The 26,987-nt window shown below is 36.2% G+C and overlaps 1 protein-coding gene across 14 annotated transcripts in view; it reads right to left on the bottom strand.

Moving 5' to 3' along the window:
- The window catches only part of GPHN (gephyrin), a 651,195-nt gene that overhangs the window by 259,505 nt on the left and 364,703 nt on the right, over positions 1–26,987 (bottom strand). For 8 of the 14 annotated variants that reach the window (XM_055088534.1, XM_055088535.1, XM_055088537.1 and 5 more), the window contains 3 exons: positions 17,253–17,319; positions 11,082–11,354; positions 9,648–9,755 (listed from right to left, as the gene is read on the bottom strand). In XM_055088534.1, the coding sequence (XP_054944509.1) occupies positions 9,648–9,755; positions 11,082–11,354; positions 17,253–17,319 (448 nt within the window). The remainder of the gene's footprint in view (positions 1–9,647; positions 9,756–11,081; positions 11,355–17,252; positions 17,320–26,987) is intronic. The other 6 variants (XM_055088536.1, XM_055088538.1, XM_055088539.1 and 3 more) reach the window with 1 other exon arrangement.

The following is a 26,987-nucleotide window of genomic DNA, read 5'->3' as shown; positions in this document are numbered from 1 at the left end:
TTTCTCCATTGTATATTCTTGCCTCCTTTATCAAAAATAAGGTGACCATATGTGTGTGGGTTTATCTCTGGGCTTTCTATCCTGTTCCATTGATCTATATTTTTGTTTTTTGTGCCAGTATCATACTGTCTTGATTACTGTAGCTTTGTAGTATAGTAAGGAGTGCAGCTTTAAGCACTTGCTTAAGCCCACAACTATCTTTTCTTGGCAATTGGAGGTGAATCCCAAATACCAACAGAACTTTATTTAGATGATTGTTTCTTTAGGTTTAAAAAAACTAAAAAACAAAAGACCCCCCCCAAAAACAAAAACAAAAACAGAAAACAAAACCCCATTGTTTTGGTTTTTTGTTTAATAAATAAATAAATATATATATTTATTTATTTTGGGCTGTGATGGGTCTTGGTTGCCGTGTGTGGGCTTTCTCTAGTTGCGGTGAGCGGGGGCTACTCTTTGTTGCAGTGTGCGGGCTTCTCATATTGGTGGCTTCTCTTGCTGCAGAGCGCCAGCTGTAGGTGCATGGACTTCAGTAGTTGTGGCACTCGGGCCCAGTAGTGGTGGCTTGGGGCTCTCGAGCACAGGCTCAGTAGTTGTGGCACATGGGCTTAGTTGCTACGTGGCATGTGGGATCTTCCTGGAACAGGGATCGAAGCCATGTCCCCTGCATTGGCAAGTGGATTCTTTTTTTAAAAAAATATCTCTTTTATTTTATTAACATTATTATTATTATTTATTTATTTTTGGCCGCGTTGGGTCTTCATTGCTGCACGCAGGCTTTCTGTAGTTGTGGCGAGAGGGGCTACTCTTCGTTACAGTGTGTGGGCTTCTCATTGTGGTGGCTTCTCTTGTTGCAGAGTGGGCTCTAGGCGCGCGGGATTAAGTAGTTGTGACACGTGGCTCAGTAATTGTGGCGCTCAGGCTCTAGAGCGCAGGCTCAGTAGTTGTGGTACATGGGCTTAGTTGCTCCGCGGCATTTGGGATCTTCCTGGACCAGGGGTTGAACCTGTGTCCCCTGTATTGGCAGGTGGATTCCTAACCACTGCACCACTGGGGAAGCCCAGCAGGCAGATTCTTAACCACTGCGCCACGAGGGAAGCCCCAACCCCATTGGGTTTTTTTTTTTGGCGGTACGTGGGCCTCTCACTGTTGTGGCCTCTCCCGTTGTGGAGCACAGGCTCCCGACGCGCAGGCTCAGCGGACATGGCTCACGGGCTCAGCCGCTCCATGGCATGTGGGATCTTCCCGGACCAGGGCACGAACCCGTGTCCCCTGCATCGGCAGGCGGACTCTCAACCACTGTGCCACCAGGGAAGCCCCCCATTGTTTTTTGATTTGTGTTTTGTCTTTGTTTCTAGTTTGTGCACTGCCAGGAAATTATTGCTTCCTGGTGGCAGCAACGCTTGAGACTTTGCTTTTATGGTCTGATCATTTGGTGATCTCTGTAAATGTATTATAGATGTCCATTCTTTGTTGGGTGAAAGATGACAATCTTATTTGTAGTCCAACTTGTAGTTTTATTTGTCTATTTCTCCATTTTGAGCTCAAAACAATTAAGAAATTGGTGCCCTGTGGGAAGGAGAACAGGTCTTTGATTTTTTTTGTGTGTGGGGGTATTGGGGATGAGTTTTTGTGTTTCTGTATTTACTCTGGACCTGTGGCTGAAGCTGCAGAATTGAAATTATGAGCCCTCTCTGTGTTTATCTGTAATTCAGAAAGACCTTTACCCTTTATCATTGTGAAATGTTTCCCAATCTCTGGGAAGTATAAAGCTATATTGTCTCTGAAGTTAAAGGAGCTCTGTTCTGACTGGCTTACAGAGATAAATGCCTAAATAAGTTAATTATTCCTAATATTTCCCCAAATAAACTGAATTTCTAATACTTCAAATATGCTAGACTTAAAAAAGAATCTTCTACTAGAAACCAGCTCATAAATATTTTAAGAATCCAAGTTAGGGTAAATCTTTGGCAAATAAGACTAGCTTACTGATTTTGGTTTAAAAATTGTCTTAAATAATTTTTAATGTTAAATATAATACAAGTACACATTTTGTTTTTCTTGGGTTGCTTTCCCTAAACATATACAGGTTTATTGACTGAAGAAGCTTACATTATTCCTACATAATGCATGTCAGCTTGAACATAATTTCCAAGATCTTTAGGTAACAAACTTTGGAGTGTATTACATTAAATTAATGGATAATCATTAGAAGCCTAGATAATTTTTAAATAAGATAAAATAGAAAACATCAAGTACTAATCATAAGTAAATTTTTTTTACTGTGGTGAAATATACATAACATAAAATTTACTACTTTAACCAGTTTTAAGTGTACAATGAAATGGCATTAAGCAAATTCACAATGTAATGCAAACATCACCACTATCCATTTCCAGAACTTTTTCATCATCCCAAAGAGAAATTCCATACCCTTTAAACAGTAATTTCCCACTCTCCACTTTCATCTATCCTATTTTCTGCCTCTATGAATCTGACTATTCTGAGTACCTCATGTAAGTGAACTCATACAATATTTGTCCTTTTATTTCTGGCTTATTAAATTCAGCATGTTTTCAAGGTTCATTCATGTTGTAGCATGTATCTGAACTTCATCTCTTCTTTTGGCTTAATAATATTCAGTTATATGTGTATAACACATTTTGTTTATCCATGTATCTTTGGGCTGTTCCCACCTTTTGGCCATTGTGAATATAGCTGCTATAAACACTGGTGTACTTAGTGCTTGCTTTCAATTCTTTTGGGTATATAAGTAGAAGTAGAATTGCTGGATCACATGGCTAACTTAGAAGAACCACAAAAGTGTTTTTCACTGTGGTGGCACCATTTTATACTCCCTCCAGCAATGCCCAAGGGTTCCAATTTCTCCACTTCCTTTGCCAACACTGATTTTTTGGGTTATTTTTTTTTTGGGGGGGGGGGTTATTTTTTTTTTTTTTTTGATAAAACACCCGAATGGATATAAAGTGGTATCTCATTGTGGTTTTGCTTTGCAGTTCTCTAATGACTAGTGATGTTGAGTATCTTTTTGTGTGCACGTTGCTATTTGTATACCTTCCTTGGAGAAACGTCTATTCAAATCCTTCACTCATGTTTCAATTGGGTTCCCTTTGTTTTTTCTCAGCTGCAGGAGTTCTTTTTATATTCTAGATATTAATCATTTCTCATACATGTGATTTGCAAATATATTCTTTCATTCTGTCAGTTGTCTTTTTCTCTCTTGACAGTATCCTTTGATGCACAGAAGTTTTTAAGTTGATGGAGTCCAATTTATCTATTTTTTCTTTTGTTGCATTCATTACTAATCATAATTTAAAGTTTATATACTTTTGCTTATTTTTATTTGCTATATAGATGCTAGAAATTTGTGTCATATTTAGGAACATGTTCCTTTTTGCTACTTTAACAAGTAGTCAAAGGATTGCATGTTGCTATAGAATATTATATTATGCATGTTTATGAGCTTTGCTGTCTGCTAATATACGCATGTCAGATAGTTCTTAATTATCTACCCCAAGTTTTCTCTGTGAAATAGAAATGACTTTCATTAAAAGTTATACTTAATATGAGTCTCTGAGACTATAGCAGAAGCAACAGTGATAGAGATATACAACTGCGCATGTGCTTTTATTTTTTTAAGGGAAAAAAAAAATTGCCCTAAAGCAGTAGTCCTCAAACGTTTTGGTCTCTGGACCCCTTTATACATTTAAAATTTATTTAGAACTCCTAGAGCTTTTGTACATGTGGGTTATAACTATCAATATTTACTGAATTAGAAATCAAAACAAAAATTTTAAGAAGTTATTAATTCATTTGAAAAAAGCAATGATTAACATGTTGCATGTTAAATAAACTATATCATTATATTATTATGAAGATAGTTTTCATCTTGTGGGTCATTTGAGAAAGAACTGTAATCCTAAAGCAAGGTATCAGTTTGTTCCAGAATATTTGAAAGAACATAATGAAAGATAAAACTTGGAAAGTGAAGATTATTTCCTTTGATTTATAATGCCCGAGCCTGAAAATAAGTTATAAAATGTGTTAAACGACACATTCACTTAAAACAAGGTTCACTTAATTTTGATGGGCTTCTTTCCTTGGCTTACTGATTAGTGCTTTTACCCACTATCTATGTAATCTGCCTAGATAGCAGAGATCCTGTGTCTTACCAGAATAATTTTCTCTGCTATATGTTAACTTTATTATATGCTTGAGTATTTAAGGGGAAAAAGAACAAAAAGTTCCTCAGTTATGAAAGAGTTACTTCTTAACAACTGTGTTAACTTTTGTGCTTTTAAAAATGTTTTATTGTCATTTTAATTAAAAAAGGCAACCAAAAAATTATTTCTCAGGCATCCATGATCCTATCTTAAATCAAGCGTCCAAATTTCCTCTGACAACTCTAAATCAAATGAAATTATTAAAAAATTTCAGGGTATCTTTCACTGAAAACTATCTTTGAGATTTCCTGGCATGCTCCTAGAAATCACAGAAATTTGTTCTTTCAGCATAGATAACAGTGATGAAAGATATAATTAGATTTGTTTGATGAGTTACAACTACAAATTTCATGGGAAGTCATCATATCAAAAGAGAAGCCCAGTTAGGTTAAGTTTATATAAGCAAAATGTTATTAATATAACCATTTCATTAATTGTGTGCTTTGTGTAAAGTCCCTGGAGAAATTGTCAATTAACCCCAGTCCCTAATGTTTTTACTTTAAGGGGAAATACTGCTTAAAAACTCGTGAAATAGTTATATTCCATCCCTCAATAGAGAATTTTACTCCCTGCCATTCTGATATTATTGGTTACAGTTAATAACTACAGCTATTAAGTTCCTGTCACCTACAGATGGATTTTTATGCTTACCTAAAAGTTATGCTGTAAGCTACAGACCAGAGCTTGGGCATTTAACAAGAAGGACAGTTTCACAAGCCTCATAGAAAGAACTGTACCAGATACTTCCAACTACTGACACCTCAAAGAATATACTCTTGGGTACAGACTGCTGAAGTGATATTGCTTAGATAACTTTTAGACTATAATAGTGGATTGGGTCAGTATTTCCAAAACTCTCATTAGTCTAGAAGCCGAAAGCTTCATGAGAGCAAACTGCTAAGATCTAGTAGAATGAGAATTAATTACATAGGACTGAGTAAACAGAAGAATTTTTTCCTGGCTATTTGTTTGGAATATTATTGATGTTTTAAATGTTCTATTTTCAGGGTATGTGAAGAAACTTCTTTCTTCTCAATCTATATGTAACCCACACAATTTCGTACATCCTGATTTCTTAAAACTATTTGATTCTCACTGAGTCCCTCAAAATTCAGAAACTCTTACTAGGTCTGCTAACTTTTCTTGACAATATAGTGATTTCCACAGATTTATTAAGAATGTCTTCCTTTTTAGGGCTTCCCTGGTGGCGCAGTGGTTGAGAGTCCGCCTGCCGATGCAGGGGACGCGGGTTCGTGCCCCGGTCCGGGAAGATCCCACGTGCCGCGGAGCGGCTGAGCCCGTGAGCCATGGCCGCTGAGCCTGCGCGTCCGGAGCCTGTGCTCCGCAACGGGAGAGGTCACAACAGTGAGAGGCCCGCATACCGCAAAAAAGAATGTCTTCCTTTTTAACAGGATATAATTGGACAAACTGATGGTGGAACCAAGGACTTACCTGTGTCATGTCTGAGAATGGTGCCCATTTAATCAGATACGTCTACCACTTCTGAAGAACAGAGACTGGCTGTACTCATGAAGCTAATACCTACAAAGCCCTCCCAGGAAAAATGACCTGATACCTGAAGTAGAGGGTCTCAGCCTTGCATGTGGTAAGGAAGGTCACTTATATATGGTAATGAACTTTTGGTGACCTGGAGAAGAGAGGAATTCACCCAGTAACAGGTACCTGCAGGTGAAACAGGGTGAAGAGATTGTCTGGGGCTTGGTTTCCTAAACTTGGAATGGCAAAAGTAGAAACTTTTAAAAGTAAAATCTGAGATTCCCTATGAAAACTTCCAGACAGAAGTTAATTTTGCAGCCTCAGTATTTGCAAAGCAAACTCAGAGAAGCTACCTGGTTAATTAATACCTTGTTGCAGCTAAATAAATAATCAAGCCCAAACTAATGAGATCTGCCATTTTTTTTGCAACAAAAATCATTATGAAATTATTATGACTGGGGGTGTGGAGAGCTGTCAAGAAAATGGGCAAGAAAGATTATTAAATGTCCTGATTTGTATACTCTTCTGGGTTATCTGCACTTTTTACTTTCACTATTTTACAACTCTGCAAGTTATAGAAAACTAATGCTAATGCAAATTATTGTCTACAGAAATGCAAATAAATTTTGTCTTGAGAAGGAACAATTGATTATTGCCCTGTGTATACTGACCAATTTTGTATCTATTTATAAATTCATCCCAGTCTTTGTGACTGTTGATATATGTATGTGTCCTTTGATTTTTTTTCTTTGAACTGGTTTAACAGCTTACTGTTCTCTCATTAATTAATTAAATAGAATAATTGACACATTTATTATATATTTCTATGAATGTTACGATTCAACCTTTAAAAAATATTATCCTTCAACACATATCATACTGTGTTCTCTGAAGTATTTGATTTCATGGATTTATCTAAATATATTTCCGACTCCAATTGTGCTTACAGCTTAAAGCTTTGTTGCTTGGACCAGCAAACTTCCAGAGTAAATACAGCCTACTGTTCACAGTTCTTAGGTTGTGCAATGCATTTTATCATTCAAGTATTCCAAACCAAGGTCCAAAAATCCTAATTCTCATTCTTTAGAAGAATTTGTAACTAGCTAGTCATCTCCCATAACATCATTCTTTTTCTTTCTCTCTTGCACTGAGAGTTGCTATAGCAGAGAGGTCAAGAGTGATGATTCTGGAACCAGACTGCCTGGACTTGAATACCAGTTTAGTCTCTAGCTGGTTTTATGTCCTTAACCTCTTTGTGTTTCAATTTTCTCATAAGTAAAATGACAATGTATGTAAAGTGTTGGTATATGTAAAATGTTTAGAAGAGTGACTGACAATATTATTTTAATATACTAAAATCATCGTGGATAGGAAGAAACAATAAAACCATATATATATAAATATGTATATTCTTCAATTTTCTGACCAAAACTTTGTAAGTGTTTCTGGTCTTTTGTAACGGTATCATTTATCTCCAGGCAAATCTATAAGAGTGGCAGGTTGCTAACTTTTAGCATTTTCTCTCTTAAGTTCCAAATAAATGCCCTAGGAAGATAGACTCGTCCTGACTGGCCATACCAATCTAACATATTTGTTTTCTCCATATCCTTTCCCAAAAGGAAATCAGCAACTCTTTTTCTTCCCAGGGCAAGCAGCAGATTTTCTTGCATCCAGTGGAGCTTGGGGACCATCATTATTATGTGGGACTTCTCCAGAAGATTTAATTTCTGTCAGTAAGACAAGATTTCTTATTATGTATCTCCATGGCTATTTTTGCCTTAAATTCCTCCTTGCCTCTCATTATGCTTGGAGTTTTGCAAGAATAATACAAGCATTATGCAAAGTATAGTTGTTATTTCTTCAGCTTTGGATCCAGTCTCCTTGAAAAGACCTTTACACTTATTTAGTAATCACAGAGGGGCAAGATTTATATTTCCTTTTTTCCTCCCGTGTGTCACATGCCCCTACTCTCTGTTCTCTTGAATCAGGTTTCTCACTCAAATATGAAACTTCAGGGATTCCTATTTGATATGTTTCAGTTATTATAAGAAAGACTTTTCAGCTCTTTGATGCGACACTACATACTGAGTATTATTAGTTACGATGCTTTTTGGTTGCAGACAACAGTTTACCCATCTCTATCTCTAATTAGCTTCTTCAAAGAAATGTATTGGCTCAGGTAACTGAAAAGTCAAGAGGCAGGTATAGTTCATCAGGGGCTGGAGCAAGTGGTCGAAAAATGTGACAGGACCGAGTACCTCTCTTTCTCTCCAATTTCTTAGGAATGCTTCTTTACAGTTGGCTCCATTATTGGCAGGCATTACTTTCATGGTTCCAAGTTAGGAATTCTTCAAGTTGTATATTTCCTCATTCATATTCAATAGGAAACAGAGAGTCTATGTTCCTAGTCATTCAAATAAAATCGAATAGATGAGACCCACTTGCTCCTATTGGCCTGAATTATGTGTTCCTTGAACTAAAAACTATGGTTATGTGAAACAGATATGCTGATTATACTAAGCCACCTACCGTGGAGGATTAGTCAATCTCACCCAAACTATATGACTGGGAAATGTAGTGTAGTGTTAGAAAGAGGGATGGGAAATGGCTGCTGGAGAGGCAACTAACAAATATCCATTATGAGAAGCACTTCTCAAGCCTCTTTGTTTCCTGAAAAAGCAAGTTGATCAGTTTGGCAATAGCCAGTATTCAGATCACTAGGAGCTAACTATTGAAGAGTTATTCAAATCGTTTTCTGTGTAGTAATATGAAACTCAGAATATAACTTAAAAGCTTGGTTATGAATACGAAACTTCCAAATATTTTAGTTTGAAAACCAGCATAATTATTGTAGTTGCTGTGGTTGCTTTATAATATGAGAATACAAAAGACAGTTTGGTACATTTTGGAATGTTTATAATTTATAGCAAAGCTATAGCTGGAGAATTCAGTTGTCAACTGGAATTCATTAATAATTTTATTAATCAATATTTACATTTTCTACTTGGCCTTTGACTTAGCTAAGTTTGTTTCCAACCAGGCACGGCTTGTTGAATATAAGCGTTAAAGTCATCATTTGGTAGTTTAGCTCCCAAGGGTCGACTGATACTAGTTTTCCTCCCTGCATCCCCCTGAAATCCTGGGTGTTTTTTCTTCCTAAGGATTAAAAACAAAATTACACTTATTACTTATTTTTCTTATTTTTCCTTCTCATTTTATATTCATATCAGGGACTGAGGTTTCTTTTGTAGCCATGGTCTAAATTGTCACTGCTTATTCAGCTATACTTATCAGTTTAATCTTTCCTAGCCTGACACTTTTTACAAAGTATCATTCAGCCAATGACTGAAAGAAGTGATACAGACCCTTAAAAGTTTCTATATGAAGATCAGTAATATCAGAATTTGTACAAAGACTCAACTTTCTAAATGGTTGTAATGAGAACATAGTGAAAGAAAAGAAAAAAAGATGCAAAATCATAAGGAAAAAAAGCAAGATTAATACAAATTAAATATTATCTTGACCAATCTGTTTGGATATTAAAACTTAATGTGATCCTCTTAAGGGATTATCTTAATTAAGCTAGGCAACTTATTTTAAGGTATGTGATGAAATTACTAAAGAAAAAGATAACTTCTGAGCAATGAATTTCTTGAAAGTCATGTGATGAAAGTTCATTGCCACATACTACAAAATCTTAATGATGTTAGAGTACTTTAGGTACAGGAGAAACTCTATTAAATTCCTTGATGGAAGATACTCAGTGGCACTTACACTTTCACAAAAAAGCACTAGTGAAGGTCTTTCAGAATAAAACACATCTTCCGTCATATGCTATAGCCTACCTCCAAGGATAGGAGGTAGGCTGTATGCTTGCAAAATCATTAATGCAAAAGCCTCTTGTCTTACCGGTTCCTCTGCACTGCCTGTTGCATCATGGGAATAACTGATGAGACCAGGGATGGGCTGCTCACCGTGTGCCATGATAACAGCAGGACTGGTGTAGAATGGATGCTTCTAATGCACAACACATAACAACTATGAATATAGTGACAGGAAAACATGAAACTATACAAGCAAAATGACTGGAAAGGAAAAAGGGTGAAAACAAATGGAACAATGGAATGTCAAAAATTTCAAATGAAGAATGACAAAATTAGCTTAGATTTCAAATGGTACAAGTTTTTTTTAAGACTGAAACTGATGGTACTTTTAACTCTTTTAATTAAGAGTAAAAGAAAGAGAACATATGATGATTTAATAATGTATTTCATCAATCATTTCCATAAAAACAAAACAAACCTCACGCACAACTTAAATACTTACTAGCCTTAAGTAAGGACTTAATGGATCACTGAATGGATCTGGAGACAGAATAATCCCGTCTTCAGCGAAAGAACCACCGACTTGTTGTCTGAATGGACACTTCCAAAGGATCTCTATGATCCTTTCCAATATATACATTGTCAAACAATCCTCTCATGCTATGCTCATAGCCAAAGTATCTGGATGAGCCATAAAACTTTAAAAATTACTTCATATAGTGATTAGATTTTCAATCTTTACACTCTCAATGAACAATCATTACTCCCAGAAGTGATATGCTACTGTCTGAAGATTTTAAAGTGTACAAGGTGGGTTATACTAGATATGGATAATACTGTAAATCATGTTCTGTGACTTTAAGATGATAACTAAATTTACTGAAGTACTTCATGGTACTATATTTACTCCCAGAATTGTTCAAAGAGAACTTGTAATACTTTGATGCTGTTTTAATAATATTTATTACTTTATTAAATTAAAAACACGAATATCTTACATCCATTTCTTCTCTTTATGACTGGGGTAATTTGTGTCCAATACTTAAATAAGTGCTACTTAACTGCTGAAAAGTCTTGTCTTTAAAAAAAATATTTATTAATCTTCCTCAGCTAATTTCTTGAACCACCTTAGGTATCTTACCTTCAGTTTGGTGCTCCTCTAAGAATTTGTGAATATCTGATGTTCTGAATACATGAACATTGTATATTTACTATGATCACAGAAATGACATCTTCAAAGAGTTCTTAAATGTCACATTGTTTATCATTGGAGCTATTACTTCAATAGATAACAGCAGAATTTTTAATGCCTCAGAACTCAGAACAAAACTTCAATGCTTTCAAAAACTCTACATAATGCAGGGAATATAGCTGTGGAGTGTCATGAACATCCCCGTTCTTTTTTAAAGGATGCCCTGAAGTGGTATTTAACTTATGGAAGAATGGGATGGAAAGAGATGAAATCAATACATTTACCTGTGGGTCCTTTAGATCTCTGGGTCTCTCTCAGCAGGCTTACCTTGGCCGCAATGGCTGCTGCAGTTATATGTGAGGAAGAACTATCTTCTGTTGAAGCAACACCACTGTCTTTCTTCTCTTCTTCCTCTTCTTCACATTGAACCCCTTTGTCTTCTGTCTGTTTATGGGGGCTAGTTGTGGGAGGAGGGGAAAGAGGTGGTGGTGGGGAAGGTAAATCTTCAAGTTCATCATGCACTTCTTTTACTTTTACAATGGCATCACGTAAAAGGTCAATGGCATGAGGTAGGGCTGGCAGTATGAACTGAAAGCATTCCTGTATGCAAGAGGAAGAAAAAAAATGAAGATAAAGCATTTTTATAGGCATACAAAATGGCAGCAATCAAATGGGTTTGTGATTTTGGATCACAAATTTTGGATTTATTTGTGATTTTCTCTCCATCTGTCTTAAGAATAAATCATATTTAATGTATTGTCTTTGCAATGCAAAATATGAAGTAAGAATGGTATATATTACAGTATTCTCCATAAGCTGAAGAACTACACTATATAAGCACACAGTACATTTTTTTTTTTAAAGTAAAATTTCTATACAACTTTGGGGTTTAAAGATACATTATGAGAGAGCAGGTAAGAATTTTTACCTTTCTGGTTAGAGAAGGATACTAGAACTAACAAACCAATTGAGTACTAAACTATTTTATTCAGAGAGCTAAAGTTCTGACTACAATCATAAAGTATAGCTGGACAACGTTGTACAATATGTAAAAATAGGTATAAGTTTGTACAGCATAGAAGTCAATATAGTCTCTTGGTTTCTTTTTTTTAGGGGGCAGTGAAGGAAAGTACAGCATTTATTGCAGGGTGTCAAGCAAGGAGAACAGGCAGCTAATGCTCAAAATATATCCATTATTACCTATATTGTATCACCAAAAGAAAATAGGTGAGAATTTTAAAATCAGAACATAAGGCCAGATATGTTTGGGGAATATGCTTGAGCAGAGGTTTTTCTCTTTTACATTTAAAGTAACTTACCTTAAAATCTAATATGTAAAGAAATATCTTAAAATTTATGGACTACCTGGAAGGTATCTAATCTTTTAACCTACTGGAAAAAATTGTACAGTGAAGAATTTAACTTTAATCGAAGAGAGGTCTGGCCTTTACTCTCAGCTTTTGGGAGATGATCTCTAGTTCCTTGTTATGTCATGCCTGATAAGAGTGTCTCTGTTTGCCTGGGGGCTTTGGCCACTAAACAGTCTAACAATGTGGTTTACTATGAGGGCTTTGGGAAACACTGTATCAGTTTTGCCTCTGGAAAGAACTGGGAATGGCTGACTAAAGGTCAATCATGTGGGCAATATGTGATCAAGTCCTAATAAAAACTCTGAACACCAAAGGCAAAGGAGAATGTACGTAGTTAGCAATACTCTGTGTATACTGTCTTATATTGTGGCTAAGAGGAGGTGATGGTTCCATGATTCCATGGAAGAGGATGACCAGAAGTTCCCTGTTTGGTACCTCTCTTAGACTCTGCCATATGTGCTTCTTTCCTTGGCTGATTTCAACCTGTGTCTTTTCCTGTAATACAACATACCCAAAAGTATAACAGCTTTCAGTGAGTTCTGTGAGTCCTTCTAGTGAATTATTAAAAGTGAGGATGATTTTAGAAATCCCCTCGATTGCAATTGGTGTCAGAAATGAGGGCAGTCTTATGGAGTGCTCCAACTTTGTAGCTGGCTAACTTCTGCAGTTGGTCAAAACTCCTTACAGTTGGTGTTAAGAAGTGGGATTTGATAAAAAGACCCTGACTCACTGAAACTTGTGATCTGGGAAGAGGAAGGAAGAGAGGGTGGGGGATAATGAATCTTTAGAGCCCAGATGAACACAGGGTCACCCACAGTATGGAACTGCAGCTGTACTGTAATTAGTTACTGGAGATAAAATTAGCAATGAAGTTTTAAAATGAAAGATCTAACTCCTAAGGAGTTATGTCAAAGCACAAGAAATGCAAAATGATAAAAAACAAAGTAAACACACAATTTCTTGGTTAATGGTATCTGTACTAGCTAAAACAAAAGTAATGGAGAATGTTGGGGTAGATCCTGAGGCTGGGCCAAGTTTGGATTCTGAATGGTCTGACATATAGCTGCTAGCCTCAGAGCTGCTTCCCAAGGAAAAATTTATGTTGAAGCAATAAACAGTAAATAAAGTTAGACTGATTCATAAGAAAATGGGGAAAAAGAAACAAGAGATTCAAGGGACTTGTCCTAGCAGGGTGGAAATATTTAAATGGTTATTAAGAAATGTATGAAAAAAGTGAGCATTGATGGGGACAAAACAGAGGTCTTAGAGAAGCACTGCTGTGGGCTGAATAGACAGACTGGAGACTCTGCTGGTCTCCTAACATTAAGGCGTCCTAAACAAATCTCTATTTACCCTGGTTTGGAGGAATTAAAAAAGCTAGGAAGCAAAGAAACCTGACCTTGAATCACCTTAAGTGATGGACCCATAATCTAATCAATATAAGGTCTGACAAAAGGGTCTGGATCCCTTGACCCAACCCAGGCCTTAGAACTCCAAGGCCATATGCACACAAATGGCTAAAATCATCAGGAGACAGAGAAGAGACTTTTCTGGGACTCCTTGACATGGGAGCTTCATGTACTGTGATTCTATAACCTGTTGAAATCCTAATGGGGGAGGGGGTACAGTTAGAATGGGAAGATATAGGAATGCAATAGTTGATGGGATTAAGGTGAATGTCTGGATAAGAATCAGAATGTTTGGAAAGTAAACTTTATGTAAAGTGGTGAATCTCCTTTACCTGAATGTATTATGGGCATGGATGTTGTGTCTGACTGGAGAATTTGTCCCCTACCTTACATTGTAAAACAGCAGGCATGTAAATCCACTCTTCCACCAATATAATTGGACATGCTAAATGGGCCCACACAGTTCATTAATTTGCTGTACAAAAGCTCTGTGTGGAGTGCAGACTGGGCTTATAGCAAAAACTTGTGAGTGCCACCCAACAACAACTGCTGGGATTTTGGACCAGAAAATTTCCATTTGAGAGACAATTACTACTTGCTATTTGACTTTAACTGAGACTGCCCTTATGACTAAAGGACACAAAATAATCCTAAAACCTGAAATATCCAAAAGGTCTTGGGTAATTTCAGAGAAAAGCTCTAAAGGGGATGGCAATGCCCAGGAGAGTTCCATAATAAAATGGAAATGTTGCATATAGAATCATGCTACCAGGAGAATGCAAGGAGGTACTCACGAGCAGGCAGCCTCTTTTCACCTAGGGCTGACTTCGGAACCACCTGAGGAGCTGCTGGATCCTATGGCCACTTGGGCCACTTGGGCGGTGCCCTATAAACAGCTTTCTATTGATCAACAAAGAGCTGCTTGGTTTATGGATGGCAATTCCAAGGTGAAGGGACAGCATCCTGTTTGGAAGGCCGCCACTCTGATTGAAGAAGGTAAAAACAAATCAGCTCGATGGGCTGAACTACATGTTTGCCCCTATGTTTGGGTTTTTACTGAGTCACAGGAAGTGTCCAAATGGCCTGGCCATATGGTTAGGCAGATGGGCAATGGAAAACTGGTCTATTAAAGGAATACCTGTATGGGACATGGCCCTGGGGAAATCACTCTGGGAACGTAAGGGGTATATTAAAGTAGATTATGTTAATGCCCACAAGAAGAACTCCCTTCCAGAACTGGAAGTTGATTGGTACTGGCAAGCAGATATCCTGGTATACTTGCTTGACATGGCCACCTGGGTCCATGAAATGAGTGGACACTGGAGGTCTGTAGCAATGCAGAGATGGGCTGAATCTAGATATATTCCTCTTACACTCTGAGACACAAAATGCCAATAAGAACTGTTCTGTCTGCTAAAAAGAGAGACAGAGAGGCAGAGGGCTATGCAGCAAATTCCACAGGGGAAAGTCCTACACATAGCTGTCACGTTGGACTGATGCTTTTAGTCCCTGGAGGCTACAAATGGGTCCTAACAGGTATAGACACTTACTCTGGTATGAGCTTTGCTTATCCCAGAGTAGATGCAAATGTTCAATGTACTATAAAAGGACCAGAACAGAAGATATTGTATCAATGACCATGGAGGCACACTTCTTCAGACCAAGGAACACTTTCATCCTCAGAGCAATATGATAGAAAACTGAAACGGGCAATTGAAACATTTGTTGTCTAAAATGTGAGGAGATAAAGTCATGAAGCCTTCATTAGTGTGTGATCACACTCAACAATAGGGAGGCTAAGTGAGAGTTCCTTCTAGACAGATTCCTTTACTTCTCTGGGAAGAGGGGATGGAAAAGGATGCTTGTACAACTATACTTTTCTCTTTATGATTAACCTTTTTCGTTCTTCCCCACGTCACCTCAACTTTCTTCTTTTCTACCTGATGCAATGGTCCTAGGACTAGGGCTGCAACTGTGGGTGCCAGAAGCAGGGATGATTCTTAAGCCCAAACTGTAACTATACTTTTAAATCTTTATGTCAGAATTCCTAAGGGCCTGATGGTGTAGACTATGTCTTACTCCATCTGGCCAAATTGGGCTTGACAGTAAATGCAGTTATATTGCCTGGTGTTTCAGACTGCCTACTAGCTCGGTACCTATGTAACCTTAACCTTATATGAATGAAATGGACTGAGTGGGAAGTACTTGCTAAATTAGTATTACTGATGGCAATCTGGGCCAGCCCAGTGGCCAAACCGACGGTCTCATTCAAAGATGTTCCAAGGAAATGTCTGAGTATAAATGGAGAGAAGGAGGAATGGCAGTTGAAGGTAAAGGAATGAGTAAATGCGTTTTGCAACAAGGGAAATCCAGTATTACCTTGGTGTCTCAAAAGAAGCTTAGAACAAAGATGATATTGTTTCTTGGCTCAGCTGTAGCAGATGCCAGAAAGGGAAAAGCCATATGTTGCTGAGACTACTCCTGCTTTTGGAACCTGACAAGCCTGTAAACCTGAGGAACATCGCTCTGGGACATGTTTTGATCATATGATATGATGACAACTAGGATAACTGTTAATATCTGTGTAGGACTCCAGTAATGTGCCAGTATCTTTCGACTCTTATTTTTCAGGTTATATTTACTAATATACTATGATATGTTATAATACAGCCATTGTTATTAATAAGATTATAATGCTGATATTGATGGTCATATATACTGGGAATTTGAATTAAAGCCTCCTCAATAAGCAATACCAATGGGAAATGATTGGCCTGAGCAAGAGAGCTAATTTCTATGGTAAATAGCTCTGTGAGAATGTATCATAGGGTACAAATAATAGTAGATCAAGATGGAAAATTAGTAAATGAGTACAAAAATATGAAAATTTGTATAATGGCTTTAGAGGATGAATTACCTGTTTCTCTAAATCTATTCCTATCCCACTCTGGCTCCTCCAAATCTTAGGCATATTCACACTGCTACTGATGTTGTGTCTATAATATACATGCTATATTAAATATAGATGGCCAGCCATACAAATATGATTGTTTTGTTGTAAGAAAGCCTTGGCCAGAGGCCAGGGAGTAGTTTGTGTAATAAAGAATTAGCCTTACCCAAAGAGAGTCTGGTCTTTGCCCTCAGTTACTGGGAAATGAAAGGAGGAGTGTCTTTGTCTGGAAACTCTGGCCACCAGACAGTCTAACAGTGTGATTTATGATGGGGGCTTTGGGAAATGTGGTATCAATTTTGCCTTTGGAAAGTGTTGGAGACTACAGGTATATGGGCAGTATATGATGTGCCTCAATAAAAACTCCAGATGCTAAGAGCTTAGAGCTTCCCTGATAAGCAACAATCCCTGTGTTGTTACACACTGATGCCCGGAGAGCAATGTGTTCATGATTCCATAGGGAGAAGATATTAGAAGCTCTCCATTTGGTACCTCTCCTTTATTCTGTCTTATGCACTCCTTCCCTTGGTTGATTTTAATCTGTATCCTTTCCCTGTAATAAACCATAACCATGAGTATACCACCTTTCAATGAGTTCTCTGAATCCATCTTGTGAATTACTGAAACTGAGGGTGGTTTTGGGAAGGCATTGAACTGCAATTGGTGTCAGAAGTGAGGGTAGTCTCGTGGAGTGCTCCAACTTTTTGTTTGGCTCTCACAGTAGCCAAAATTTCTTACACTAAACCATATAAATCTCAAGATAGCTTACCTGAGATCCTTTCTTGCTACCTGGCAAGTTAATTATGAGAGTTTTCCCTCTGATTCCACATACAGGCCTGGAAGGAAAGAGAAACCTGATGAATACAAAATTAGAATGATAGTTGGTTTAAATACATTCAACAACAAAGATCAATCATTGTACTTTATATGTGAACAACTGTTTTAGGAATAAAGTTGTTATAGCTAAAGACTCACCAATTTTTATATAAATTGGGCACTCACTCTGGCTGAGGTTTTTATAATAATGGTTAGTGCAGGGGATTTGAAAAATGCACTGAACATGAAATCAGAAAAAATTAGCCACTTTAAAGAAATACTGGCCAAATTATCTTCTTCCTCTAACTTCAACTTTTTCATATCTCTTACAGTTCCAAGAATTCAATGAGATAGCATATTAAAAATGACTAGTATAGTAATATCTATGTTCAAAAGTCTAACATATAAGGCATTCATGAGTTGAGTGAGATGTTTAAACTCTTGCTTCTCAAGAAGTCTATAAGTTTTAAAGTAAGACAGGTCTCTCAAATTAATAGCAGTGGGGAGAGTTTAGAGAGCTCAGCTGTTAACTGATTCACTGATAAACAGTGTCAATTTAAAGTAGAAAGGTCTTTCAGAGTCCACTGCAAATTTTCAGGCCACTTTTAAACCAAGTGGTTAGATAAGAAACACAAACAGTGGAAAAGCATGGAAAACTGGAATAAAGAGTTGAAGGCCTAGATTTCATGAGAGTTCAAGTCATGCTCTTCCAAAAATTGGCTGTGTTACTTTGACCTGGTAATGATATCATTTCCATCATTTGAAAACAAAAGGACTAGATTAGATTAGTCTATTTCTAAAATTTCACAACTTAGATTGTAAGTCACAGAAGAATCTTTTCCTAAAACTTCTGATTTTCTTCTTTAATTACTTTTAACTCTTTGAAATAACCTAAAGTTGTCTTTTATTTTATTTTTTCTTGTCCTATTCACAAAGTGTTCATAGCTAGTTAAAACTTTCCATACGCTTTTCTTTTTAATTGAGATATAGTTGACAAATAACATTGTATTAGTTTTAGGTATACAACATAATGACTTGATATGCGTATATTTTGTGAAATGATTATCACAATAAGTTAATATCCATCATCACACATAGTACAATTTTTTTCTTGTGATGAGAACTCTTACAATCTACTCTTAGAAACTTTGAACTATACAATACAATATTATTAACTATAATCAACATGCTGTATATTACATCCCCAGGATTTATATGTGGAAATTTGTGCCTTTCAACCACCTTCATGCATTTTACCCACTCACCAACCCCTGCCTCTGGCAACCACCAATCTGTTCTCTGTATCTATGAGTTGATTATTTTTAGATTGCATATGTAAGTGAGATCATATAGTATTTGTCTTTCTCTGACCTATTTCACTTAGCACAATGGACTCAAAGTCCATTCATGTTGTCACAAGTAGCAAGATTTTCTTATTTTTATGACTGAATAACGTTCTATAGCATATATATATATACCTCATTTCCTTTATCCATTTATCCATCAGTGGATACTTAGTTTGTTTCCATGTCCTGGCTATTGTAAACAATGCTGCAGTAAAGATGGAGGTGTAGATATCTTTTTGAGATAGGGATTCTGTTTGCTTTGGATAAATACCCAAAGGTCGAATTGCTGGATTATATGACAGTTCTATTTTTAATGTATTTAGGAACCTCCATACTGTCTTCCACAGTGGCTGCACTAACTTACACTGACACCAACAGTGTATGAGGGTTCCCTTTTCTGCATATCCTCTCCAACACTTGTTATTGTTTTCAATAACAGCCATTCTAATGGGTGTGAGGTGATATCTCATTGTGGTTTTGAGTTGCATTTCCTGAATTAGTGATGTTAAACATCTTCTGATGTGCCTGTTGGCCATCTGTATGTGTTCTTTGGAAAAATGTCTGAAAAATTCAGATCCTCTGCCCATTTTTTAATTAAAAAAAATTGTTGTTTATAAATATTGAATATTAACCACTTATGGATACATGATTTGCAAATATCTTCTGCCATTTGGTAGGGCTTCTTTTCATTTTGTTGATGGTTTCTTTTGCTGTGTAGAATTTTTTAGTTTGATTTGTTTAATTTTGCTTTTTCTCCTTTGCCTGAGGATACATATCCAGAAAGAGACTGCTAAGACTGATGTGAAAAGTATACTGCCTACATTTTCTTCTAGGAGTTCTATGGTTTCTGGTTTTACATTCAAGTCTTTAATCCATTTTGAGTTAATTTTTGTGTATGGTGTAAGACAGGGTCTAGTTTCATTCTTCTGCATGTGCTATCCAGTTTTCCCAACACAATGTATTGAAGAAACTGTCCTTTCTCCATTGTATGTTCTTTGCTCCTTTGTTGTAAATTAATTGTCCATAAATGTATGGGTTTATTTCTGGGCTCTCAATTGTGTTCCATTGATTTATGTCTGTTTTTCTGCCAATACCATGTGGTTTTGATTATTATAGTTTTGTAGTATAATTTGAAATCAGGGAGCATAATACCTCCGCTTTGATCATTTTTCCTCAAGATTGCTTTGGCTATCCAGGTCTTCTGCAGTTCTATACAAATTGTAGGATTTTTTTGTTCTATTTCTATCAAAAATGTCATTGGTATTTTGATGGGGATTTCACTGAATCCGTAGGTTGCTTCAGGTAATGTGGATATTTTAACAATGTTAATTTTTTTAACATGAGCATGGACTATCTTTCCATTTCTTTGTGTCTTATTCAATTTCTTTCAACAATGTCTTATAGTTTTCACTTCTTTGGATTAATTTACTACTAAGTATTTTATTCTTTTTGTTGTGATTGTAAAAGGAAATGTTTCCTTAATTTCTCTTTATGCTAGTTCATTCTTAGTGTACAGAAATGCAACAAATTTCTGTATGCTGATTTTGTATCCTACAACTTTACTGCATTAATTTATTATTTCTAATAGTTTTTCTGTGGAATCTTTAGGGTTTTCTATACATAAAATCATGTTACCCACAAATAGTGACAGTTTTACTTCTTCCTTTCCAATCTGGGTTTCTTTTTCTTACCTAATTGCTCTAGTTAGGACTTCAGTATTATGTTGAGTAAGAGTGGCAAGGTGGCAAGAGTGGGTATCCTTCTCTTGTTCCAAATCTTAGAGAAAAAATTTTCAGTTTTTCACCATTCAGTATGTTAGCTGTGGGTTTGTCACATATGGCTTTTATTATGTTGATGTATGCTCCTTCATTTTATTGAGTTTTTTTCTTTTATAATCATAAATGGGTGTTGACTCTTGTCATATACTGTTTCTTGGGCATATATTGATATAATCATGATTTTTGTCCTTCATTTTTGTTAATGTGTTGTATCATGTTGATTGATTTGTGGATACTGAACCATCCTTACATCCCTGGAATAAAGCCCATTTGATCATGGTGTATGATCCTTTTAGTGTATTGCTGTATTCAGTTTGCTAATGTTTTGTTGAGAATTTTTACATCTATGTTTGTCAGACATACTGGCCTGTAATTTTCTTTTTTGTGTGTTGTTCTTGTCTGGTTTTGGTATTAGGGTAATGTTGGCCTCATAAAAAGAGTTATGAAGTGTTCCCTTCTCTTCTAGTTTTTGGAAGCTTTTGAGAAGAATTGGTATTGTCTTTAAATGTTTGGTAGAATTCAGCAATTAAGTTGTCTGGTCCTGGATGTGTTTCTTAGGAGGTTTTTGATTACTGTTTCCATCTCCCTACTAGTGATTGATCTATTCAGATTTTCTATTTCATGTGGATTCAGTCTTGGAAGAATGTGTGATTCTAAGAATTGATCCAGTTCTTCTAGGTTGTCCAATTTGTTGATGCATAGCTGTTCACAGTATTCTCTTATGATCCTTTGTATTTCTGTGATAGTGGCTGTAATTTTTCCTTGTTTCTGATTTTATTTATCTACACCTTCTCTTTTTTCTTAGTGAGTCTAGCTAAAGGTTTGTCAATTTCATTTATCTCTTTAAAGAACCAGTTTCATTGACTTTTTTTCCATTGCCTTTTTTAGTCTCTATTTCATTTATTTCTGCTCTGATTTTTATTTTCTTCCTTATATTGATTTTAGACTTTGTTCTTTTTCCCCCCTAGTTCCTTTAGGTGTAATGTTAGACTGTTTATTTGAGATATTTCTTGTTTCTTAAGGTAGGCCTTATTGCTATAAACATTCCTCTAAGTACTGCTTTTGCTACATCCCATAGATTTTGATATGTTGCATTTTCATTTTATTTGTGTTCAGGTATTTTTTGATTTCTCCTTTTTATTTCTTCATTGACCCAATAGTTGTTCAGTAGCATGTTGTTTAGTCTCCACATATATGTGATTTTTCCAGCTTTCTTCTTGTATTGATAGTTGATCATGCCACGGCGGTGGAAAAGATGCCTGATATGATTTCAATATTTAAATTCATTGTGACTTCTTTTGTGTTCCAACATATGGTATATTTTTGAAAATGTTCCATGTGCATTTAAGAAGAATATGTAGTCTGCTGCATTTGAATGAAATGATCTGTATAAACATCTTAAGTCCACTGTTTCATTTAAGGACTATGTTGCCTTTTTGACTTTATGTTTGAATGATATATACATTTCTCTATGAATTCTTCAATTTCTTTCATCAATGTTTTATAGTTTTCAGTACACAGGTCTTTCAATTTCTTAGTTAAATTTATTCCTAGGTATTTTATTCTTTTTGATGCAATTGTAAATGGGATTGTATTCTTAATTTCTCTTCCTGATAATTTGTTATTAGTGCATAGAAATGTAGCTGAGTTTTATATAGATTTTGTACTCTGAAATTTTACTAAATTTTTTTATTAGTTTTAACATTTTTTTTTTTGTTTTGTTTTGTTTTGGTGAAGTCCGTAGAGTATACTATATGTAATATCATGTCATCTGCAAAGAGAGACATTTTACTTCTTCCTTTCTGATTTGGGTAACTTATTTCTTTTCCTTCTCTAATTGCTCTGGCTAGGACTTCCATTACTATCTTGGATAAAAGTGGCAAGAGTGGCTGTCCATGTCTTGTTCCTGATCTTAGAGGAAAAGTTTTCAGTTTTTCACCATTGAGTATGTTAGTTGTGGGCTTGTCACATACGGCCTTTATTACATAGAGGTATGTTCCCTCTATACCCACTTTGCTGAGAATTCTCATCACGAATGGATGTTCAATTTTCTCAAATTTTTTTCTGCATCTATGGAGATGATCATATGATTTTTATCCATCATTTTGTTACTGTGGTCTATCATACTCACTGATTTGTGGATGTTGGGAATTTTTCCATATCTTCTTGGCTGTCCAGTTTGTTGGTGTGTAATTGTACATAGCAGTCTCTTTGTACACAGTAGATTCTTTGTATATTTGTGGTATCAGTTGTAATGTCTCCTCTTTCATTTCTAATTTTATTTATTTAAGTCCTCTTTTTTCTTGATGAGTCTAGCTAAAAGCTTATCTTGTTTATCTTTTCAAAGAACCAGGTCTTCATTTCATTGATCATTTCTATTGTCTTTTTTTTTTTTTTTTTTTTTCCTGCGGTACGCGGGCCTCTCACCGCTGTGGCCTCTCCCATTGCGGAGCGCAGGCTCCGGACGCGCAGGCTCAGTGGCCATGGCTCACGGGCCCAGCCGCTCTGTGGCATGTGGGATCTTCCCGGACCGGGGCACGAACCCGTGTCCCCTGCATCGGCAGGCGGACTCTCAACCACAGCGCCACCAGGGAAGCCCTCTATTGTCTTTTTAGTCTCTATGTCATTTAAGAAAAAATAATACATTTATTTATTTTTGGCTGTATTGGGTCTTCGTTGCTGTGCACGGGCTTTCTGTAGTTGTGGTGAGCAGGGGCTACTCTTCGTTGCGGTGTGCGGACTTCTCATTGCAGTGGCTTCTCTTGTTGCAGAGCACGGGCCCTAGGCACATGGACTCCGTAGTTGTGGTGAGTGGGCTCAGCAGTTGTGGCTCGCGGGCTCTAGGGTACAGGCTCAGTAGTTGTGGTGCACAGGCTTACTTGCTCCACAGGGTGTGGGATCCTCCTGGACCAGGGATCATACCTGTGTCCCCTGCATTGGCAGGCAGATTCTTAACCACTGTGCCACCAGGGAAGTCCCTATTTCATTTTTATTTATTTTTTTTTTATTCTGGTCTTTTGTTATTTCCTTCCTTCCACTACAGGCTTAGTTCTATTTTTTAAAAATTCTTTGGAGCGTAACGTTAGGTTGTTTCTTTAAGCTCTTTCTTCTTTCTTAATGTAGGGATTGATTGCTCTGAACTTCCCTCTTAGAACTGCTTTTGCTGCATCTTATAAGTTTTGGTATGTTGTATTTCCATTTTCATGTGTCTCAAGATATTTTTTGATTTCTCCTTTGACCCACTGGTTGTTTAGTAGCATGTTGTTGAATCTCCATATATTTGTGGAGTTCCCAATTTTCTTCTTGTAATTGATTTCTAGTTTCATACTATTGTAGTCAGAAAAGATGACTGATATGATTTTAATCTTCTTAAATTTCAAGATTTGTATTGTGGCTTAACATGTGATCTATTCTGGAGAATATTCTATGTGCGTTTGAGAAGAATGAGTATTCTCTTGCTTTCCATCTGATCTAAAGTGTCATTTAAGTCCAATGTTTCCTTATTGATTTTCTGTCTGGATGATCTATCCATTGATGAAAGCAGAGTATTGAAATCTCCAATTATTGTATTTGCTGTCTATTTCTCCCTTAAGATATGTTAATACTTGCTTTATATACTTTATATTCATAGGTGCTCCTATGTTGGGTGCGTAAATATTTACAAAAGTTATATCCTCTGATTGGATTGATCCCTTTATTATTATACAGTGACCTTCTTTGTCTCTTACACAGTCTTTTGCTTAAGTTTATTTTGTCTCATACAATTATAGCTCTCCCAGCTTTCTTTTGTTTTTTCTTTGCATGGAATATCTTTTTCCATCCTTTTACTTTCAATGTGTATGTATCCTTATGTGAGAAGTTAGGCAACATATAGTGGGGTGCTTTTTTAAAAAAAATTCATTCAGCTACTGTATATTTTGATTGGAAAATTTATTCATTTACATTTAAAGTAATTATTGATAAGTATGGACTTATTGCCATTTTGTTAACTATTTTCTTGCTGTTTCATAATTCCTTCATTACTTTCTTCTTCTCTTGCTCCCTTCCTTTGTGATTTGATGATATTTTTGGTAGTAGTATGCTTAGAGTCCTTTTTGTTTATCTTTTGTGTATCTACCATAGGTTTTTGCTATGTGGTTACCATTAAGCTTATGTAAAACATCTTTTATTTATAAGTCTATTTTAAGCTGATAACAACTTTGATTTATGTCTATTTTAAGCTGATAACAACTTAAGTTCAAACACATTCTAAAGCTCTACATTTTTACTCTTCCCACTATGTTTAATGCTTTTGATATTGCAATCTGTATCTTTTTGAGTATTCACTAAACAAATTATTGTAGTTATAGTTACTTTTACTACTTTAACCCTTCACACTAGATAAGTGGTCAATCCACCGCCATTACAAGAGTAGATTATTCTAAATTGAACTATGTATTTACCTTTACCAGTGAGGTTTACATTTTCATATGCTTTCCTGTTAGCACTCTTTCATTTCAGCTTAAAGAAGTCCCTTTAACTCTTCTTGTAAGGCCAAGCTAGTGGTGCTGAACTCTTTTAGCTTTTGCGTGACTGGAAATTCTTCACCTTTCCTTTAACCCTGAAGGACAACTTTCTTGGGTAAAGTATTCTTGACAGACAATTTTTTCACTTCACCACTTTAAATACATCATGTCACTCCCTTCTGGCCTGCAAAGTTTCTGCTAAAGAATCTACTGAAGGTATTATGGAAGTTTCCTTATATATAAAAAGTTGTTTTTCTTTCTTGCTTTTAAGATTCCCTCCTTGTCTTTATAATTTTTGACAATGTAATTGCAATTATGTCTTTGTGTGGGTGGGTCTCTTTGGATTCATGTTTACTGAAATTCTCTGGGTTTTCTGGATCTGGATATCTGTTTCCCAGGTTAGGGACATTTTCAGCCATTAATTATTCCTTTAAATAGGTTTCTGTCCCTTCCTCTTTTCTCTCTGGGATTCTTAGAAATGTTAATATTATTCTGCTTGATGTTGTCCTGTAAGTCCTGTAAGCTCTCTTCACTCTTTTTCTTTCTGTTCCTCTTTCTGGAGGAGTTCCATTGCCGTGTCTTCAAGTTCCTCAATACCTGCTTCTGCATTATCTAGTGCTGTTGAACCTCTGTACTGGAATTTTCAGTTATTGTATTCTTCAGGTTTGTGACTTCTGTATGGCACTTTCTTATATTCTCTCTTTGTTGAAATTCTTACTTTGTACATGCATGGTTCTCCTGACGTTAGTGAGCACGTTTATGACCATTATTTTGAACTTTTTTTCAGGTAAACCATTCATCTCTGTTTCATTAAGGTCTATTTTTTTTTTTTTTTTTTTTTTTTTTGTGGTATGCGGGCCTTCCTCTGTTGTGGCCTCTCCCGTTGCGGAGCACAGGCTCCGGACGCGCAGGCTCAGCGGCCATGGCTCACGGGCCCAGCCGCTCCGCGGCATGTGGGATCCTCCCAGACTGGGGCGCGAACCCGGTTCCCCTGCATTGGCAGGCGGACGCGCAACCACTGCGCCACCAGGGAAGCCCTATTAAGGTCTTTTTTTGAGGTTATGTCTTTTAGGTACAGATTGATACATGCCTCTGGGATCTTTGTGATTTTATGAAGCAAGTTCATTCTAACTGTGCTTATGTCATTTCTTTTTCTAAGTATAGTGGCCATAAATTTACCTTTACTTAGAATGATGTTGGGTCTATCTACATTTTTAATTTATCAAGTGTTACAAAACGTGGAATATATTTTCCAAGAATATAACTATTTTCCAAGGATGTTTCCAAGAATGTTCCAAGTTTTATTAACTCCCTCCAGCACAAGGTTAGTGACAAATTAAAATTCAGTCAAGACTTTTAATTCCAACTTTTTGGTCATCAAGCCCAGGCCTGTTATGTCTCCAATAATACTTCATCTGCACTAGGTTGATACCCAAATAGCAGTGTTAATAAAGCCATGGGTATAAACTTCTATCAGTACTGTATGTACCTAATAATTATAATACCTAGACCACTATTTCTGTATGTGTGTTACGTGTGTATGTGTGATATAATTAAAAGCCTTAGTATATAGCCATGAGAAATTATATGTTTATTCCCCCTCAATCTCGTTGGCCTTTTATTTTGCCAAAAATATGAGATCAGACTTACCAAAAATTCTTTGTTAGTTCCCTGTTCTCTCTGAATGTTTAAAAATTAATTTTGCGATGTGGTTTTTCATTTCTAGAACGTCCAGAGTTATTGTAAGAAGAAAGTACTTTTCATTTATATAAACCTTTTTGGTTAATGAAGTATTTTTACAAACACTATTTTACTTAATAATTTTCAAAAACATAAGCACCATATTCTTAGCATATTCCAAAACTTATTAAACGACCTGCAGTAAGTATTATGGGATAAATGCAATCCAATTCCTTAAGGAGTTTACAAATATTAATACAGATCACAAAAGCATATAAACAACTACAAGATAGTAGGTGACGACACAAATTATCCTAGAATACAATGAGTTCAAAATAAAAGCAATACATTTCTATGGGAGGGTATGAAGTATGTCTTT

This window comes from Physeter macrocephalus, chromosome 11 (genome assembly GCF_002837175.3).
Source record: "Physeter macrocephalus isolate SW-GA chromosome 11, ASM283717v5, whole genome shotgun sequence".
Taxonomy (NCBI): Eukaryota; Metazoa; Chordata; class Mammalia; order Artiodactyla; family Physeteridae; genus Physeter; species Physeter macrocephalus.
This window is presented reverse-complemented; position numbering and strand designations above follow the sequence as displayed.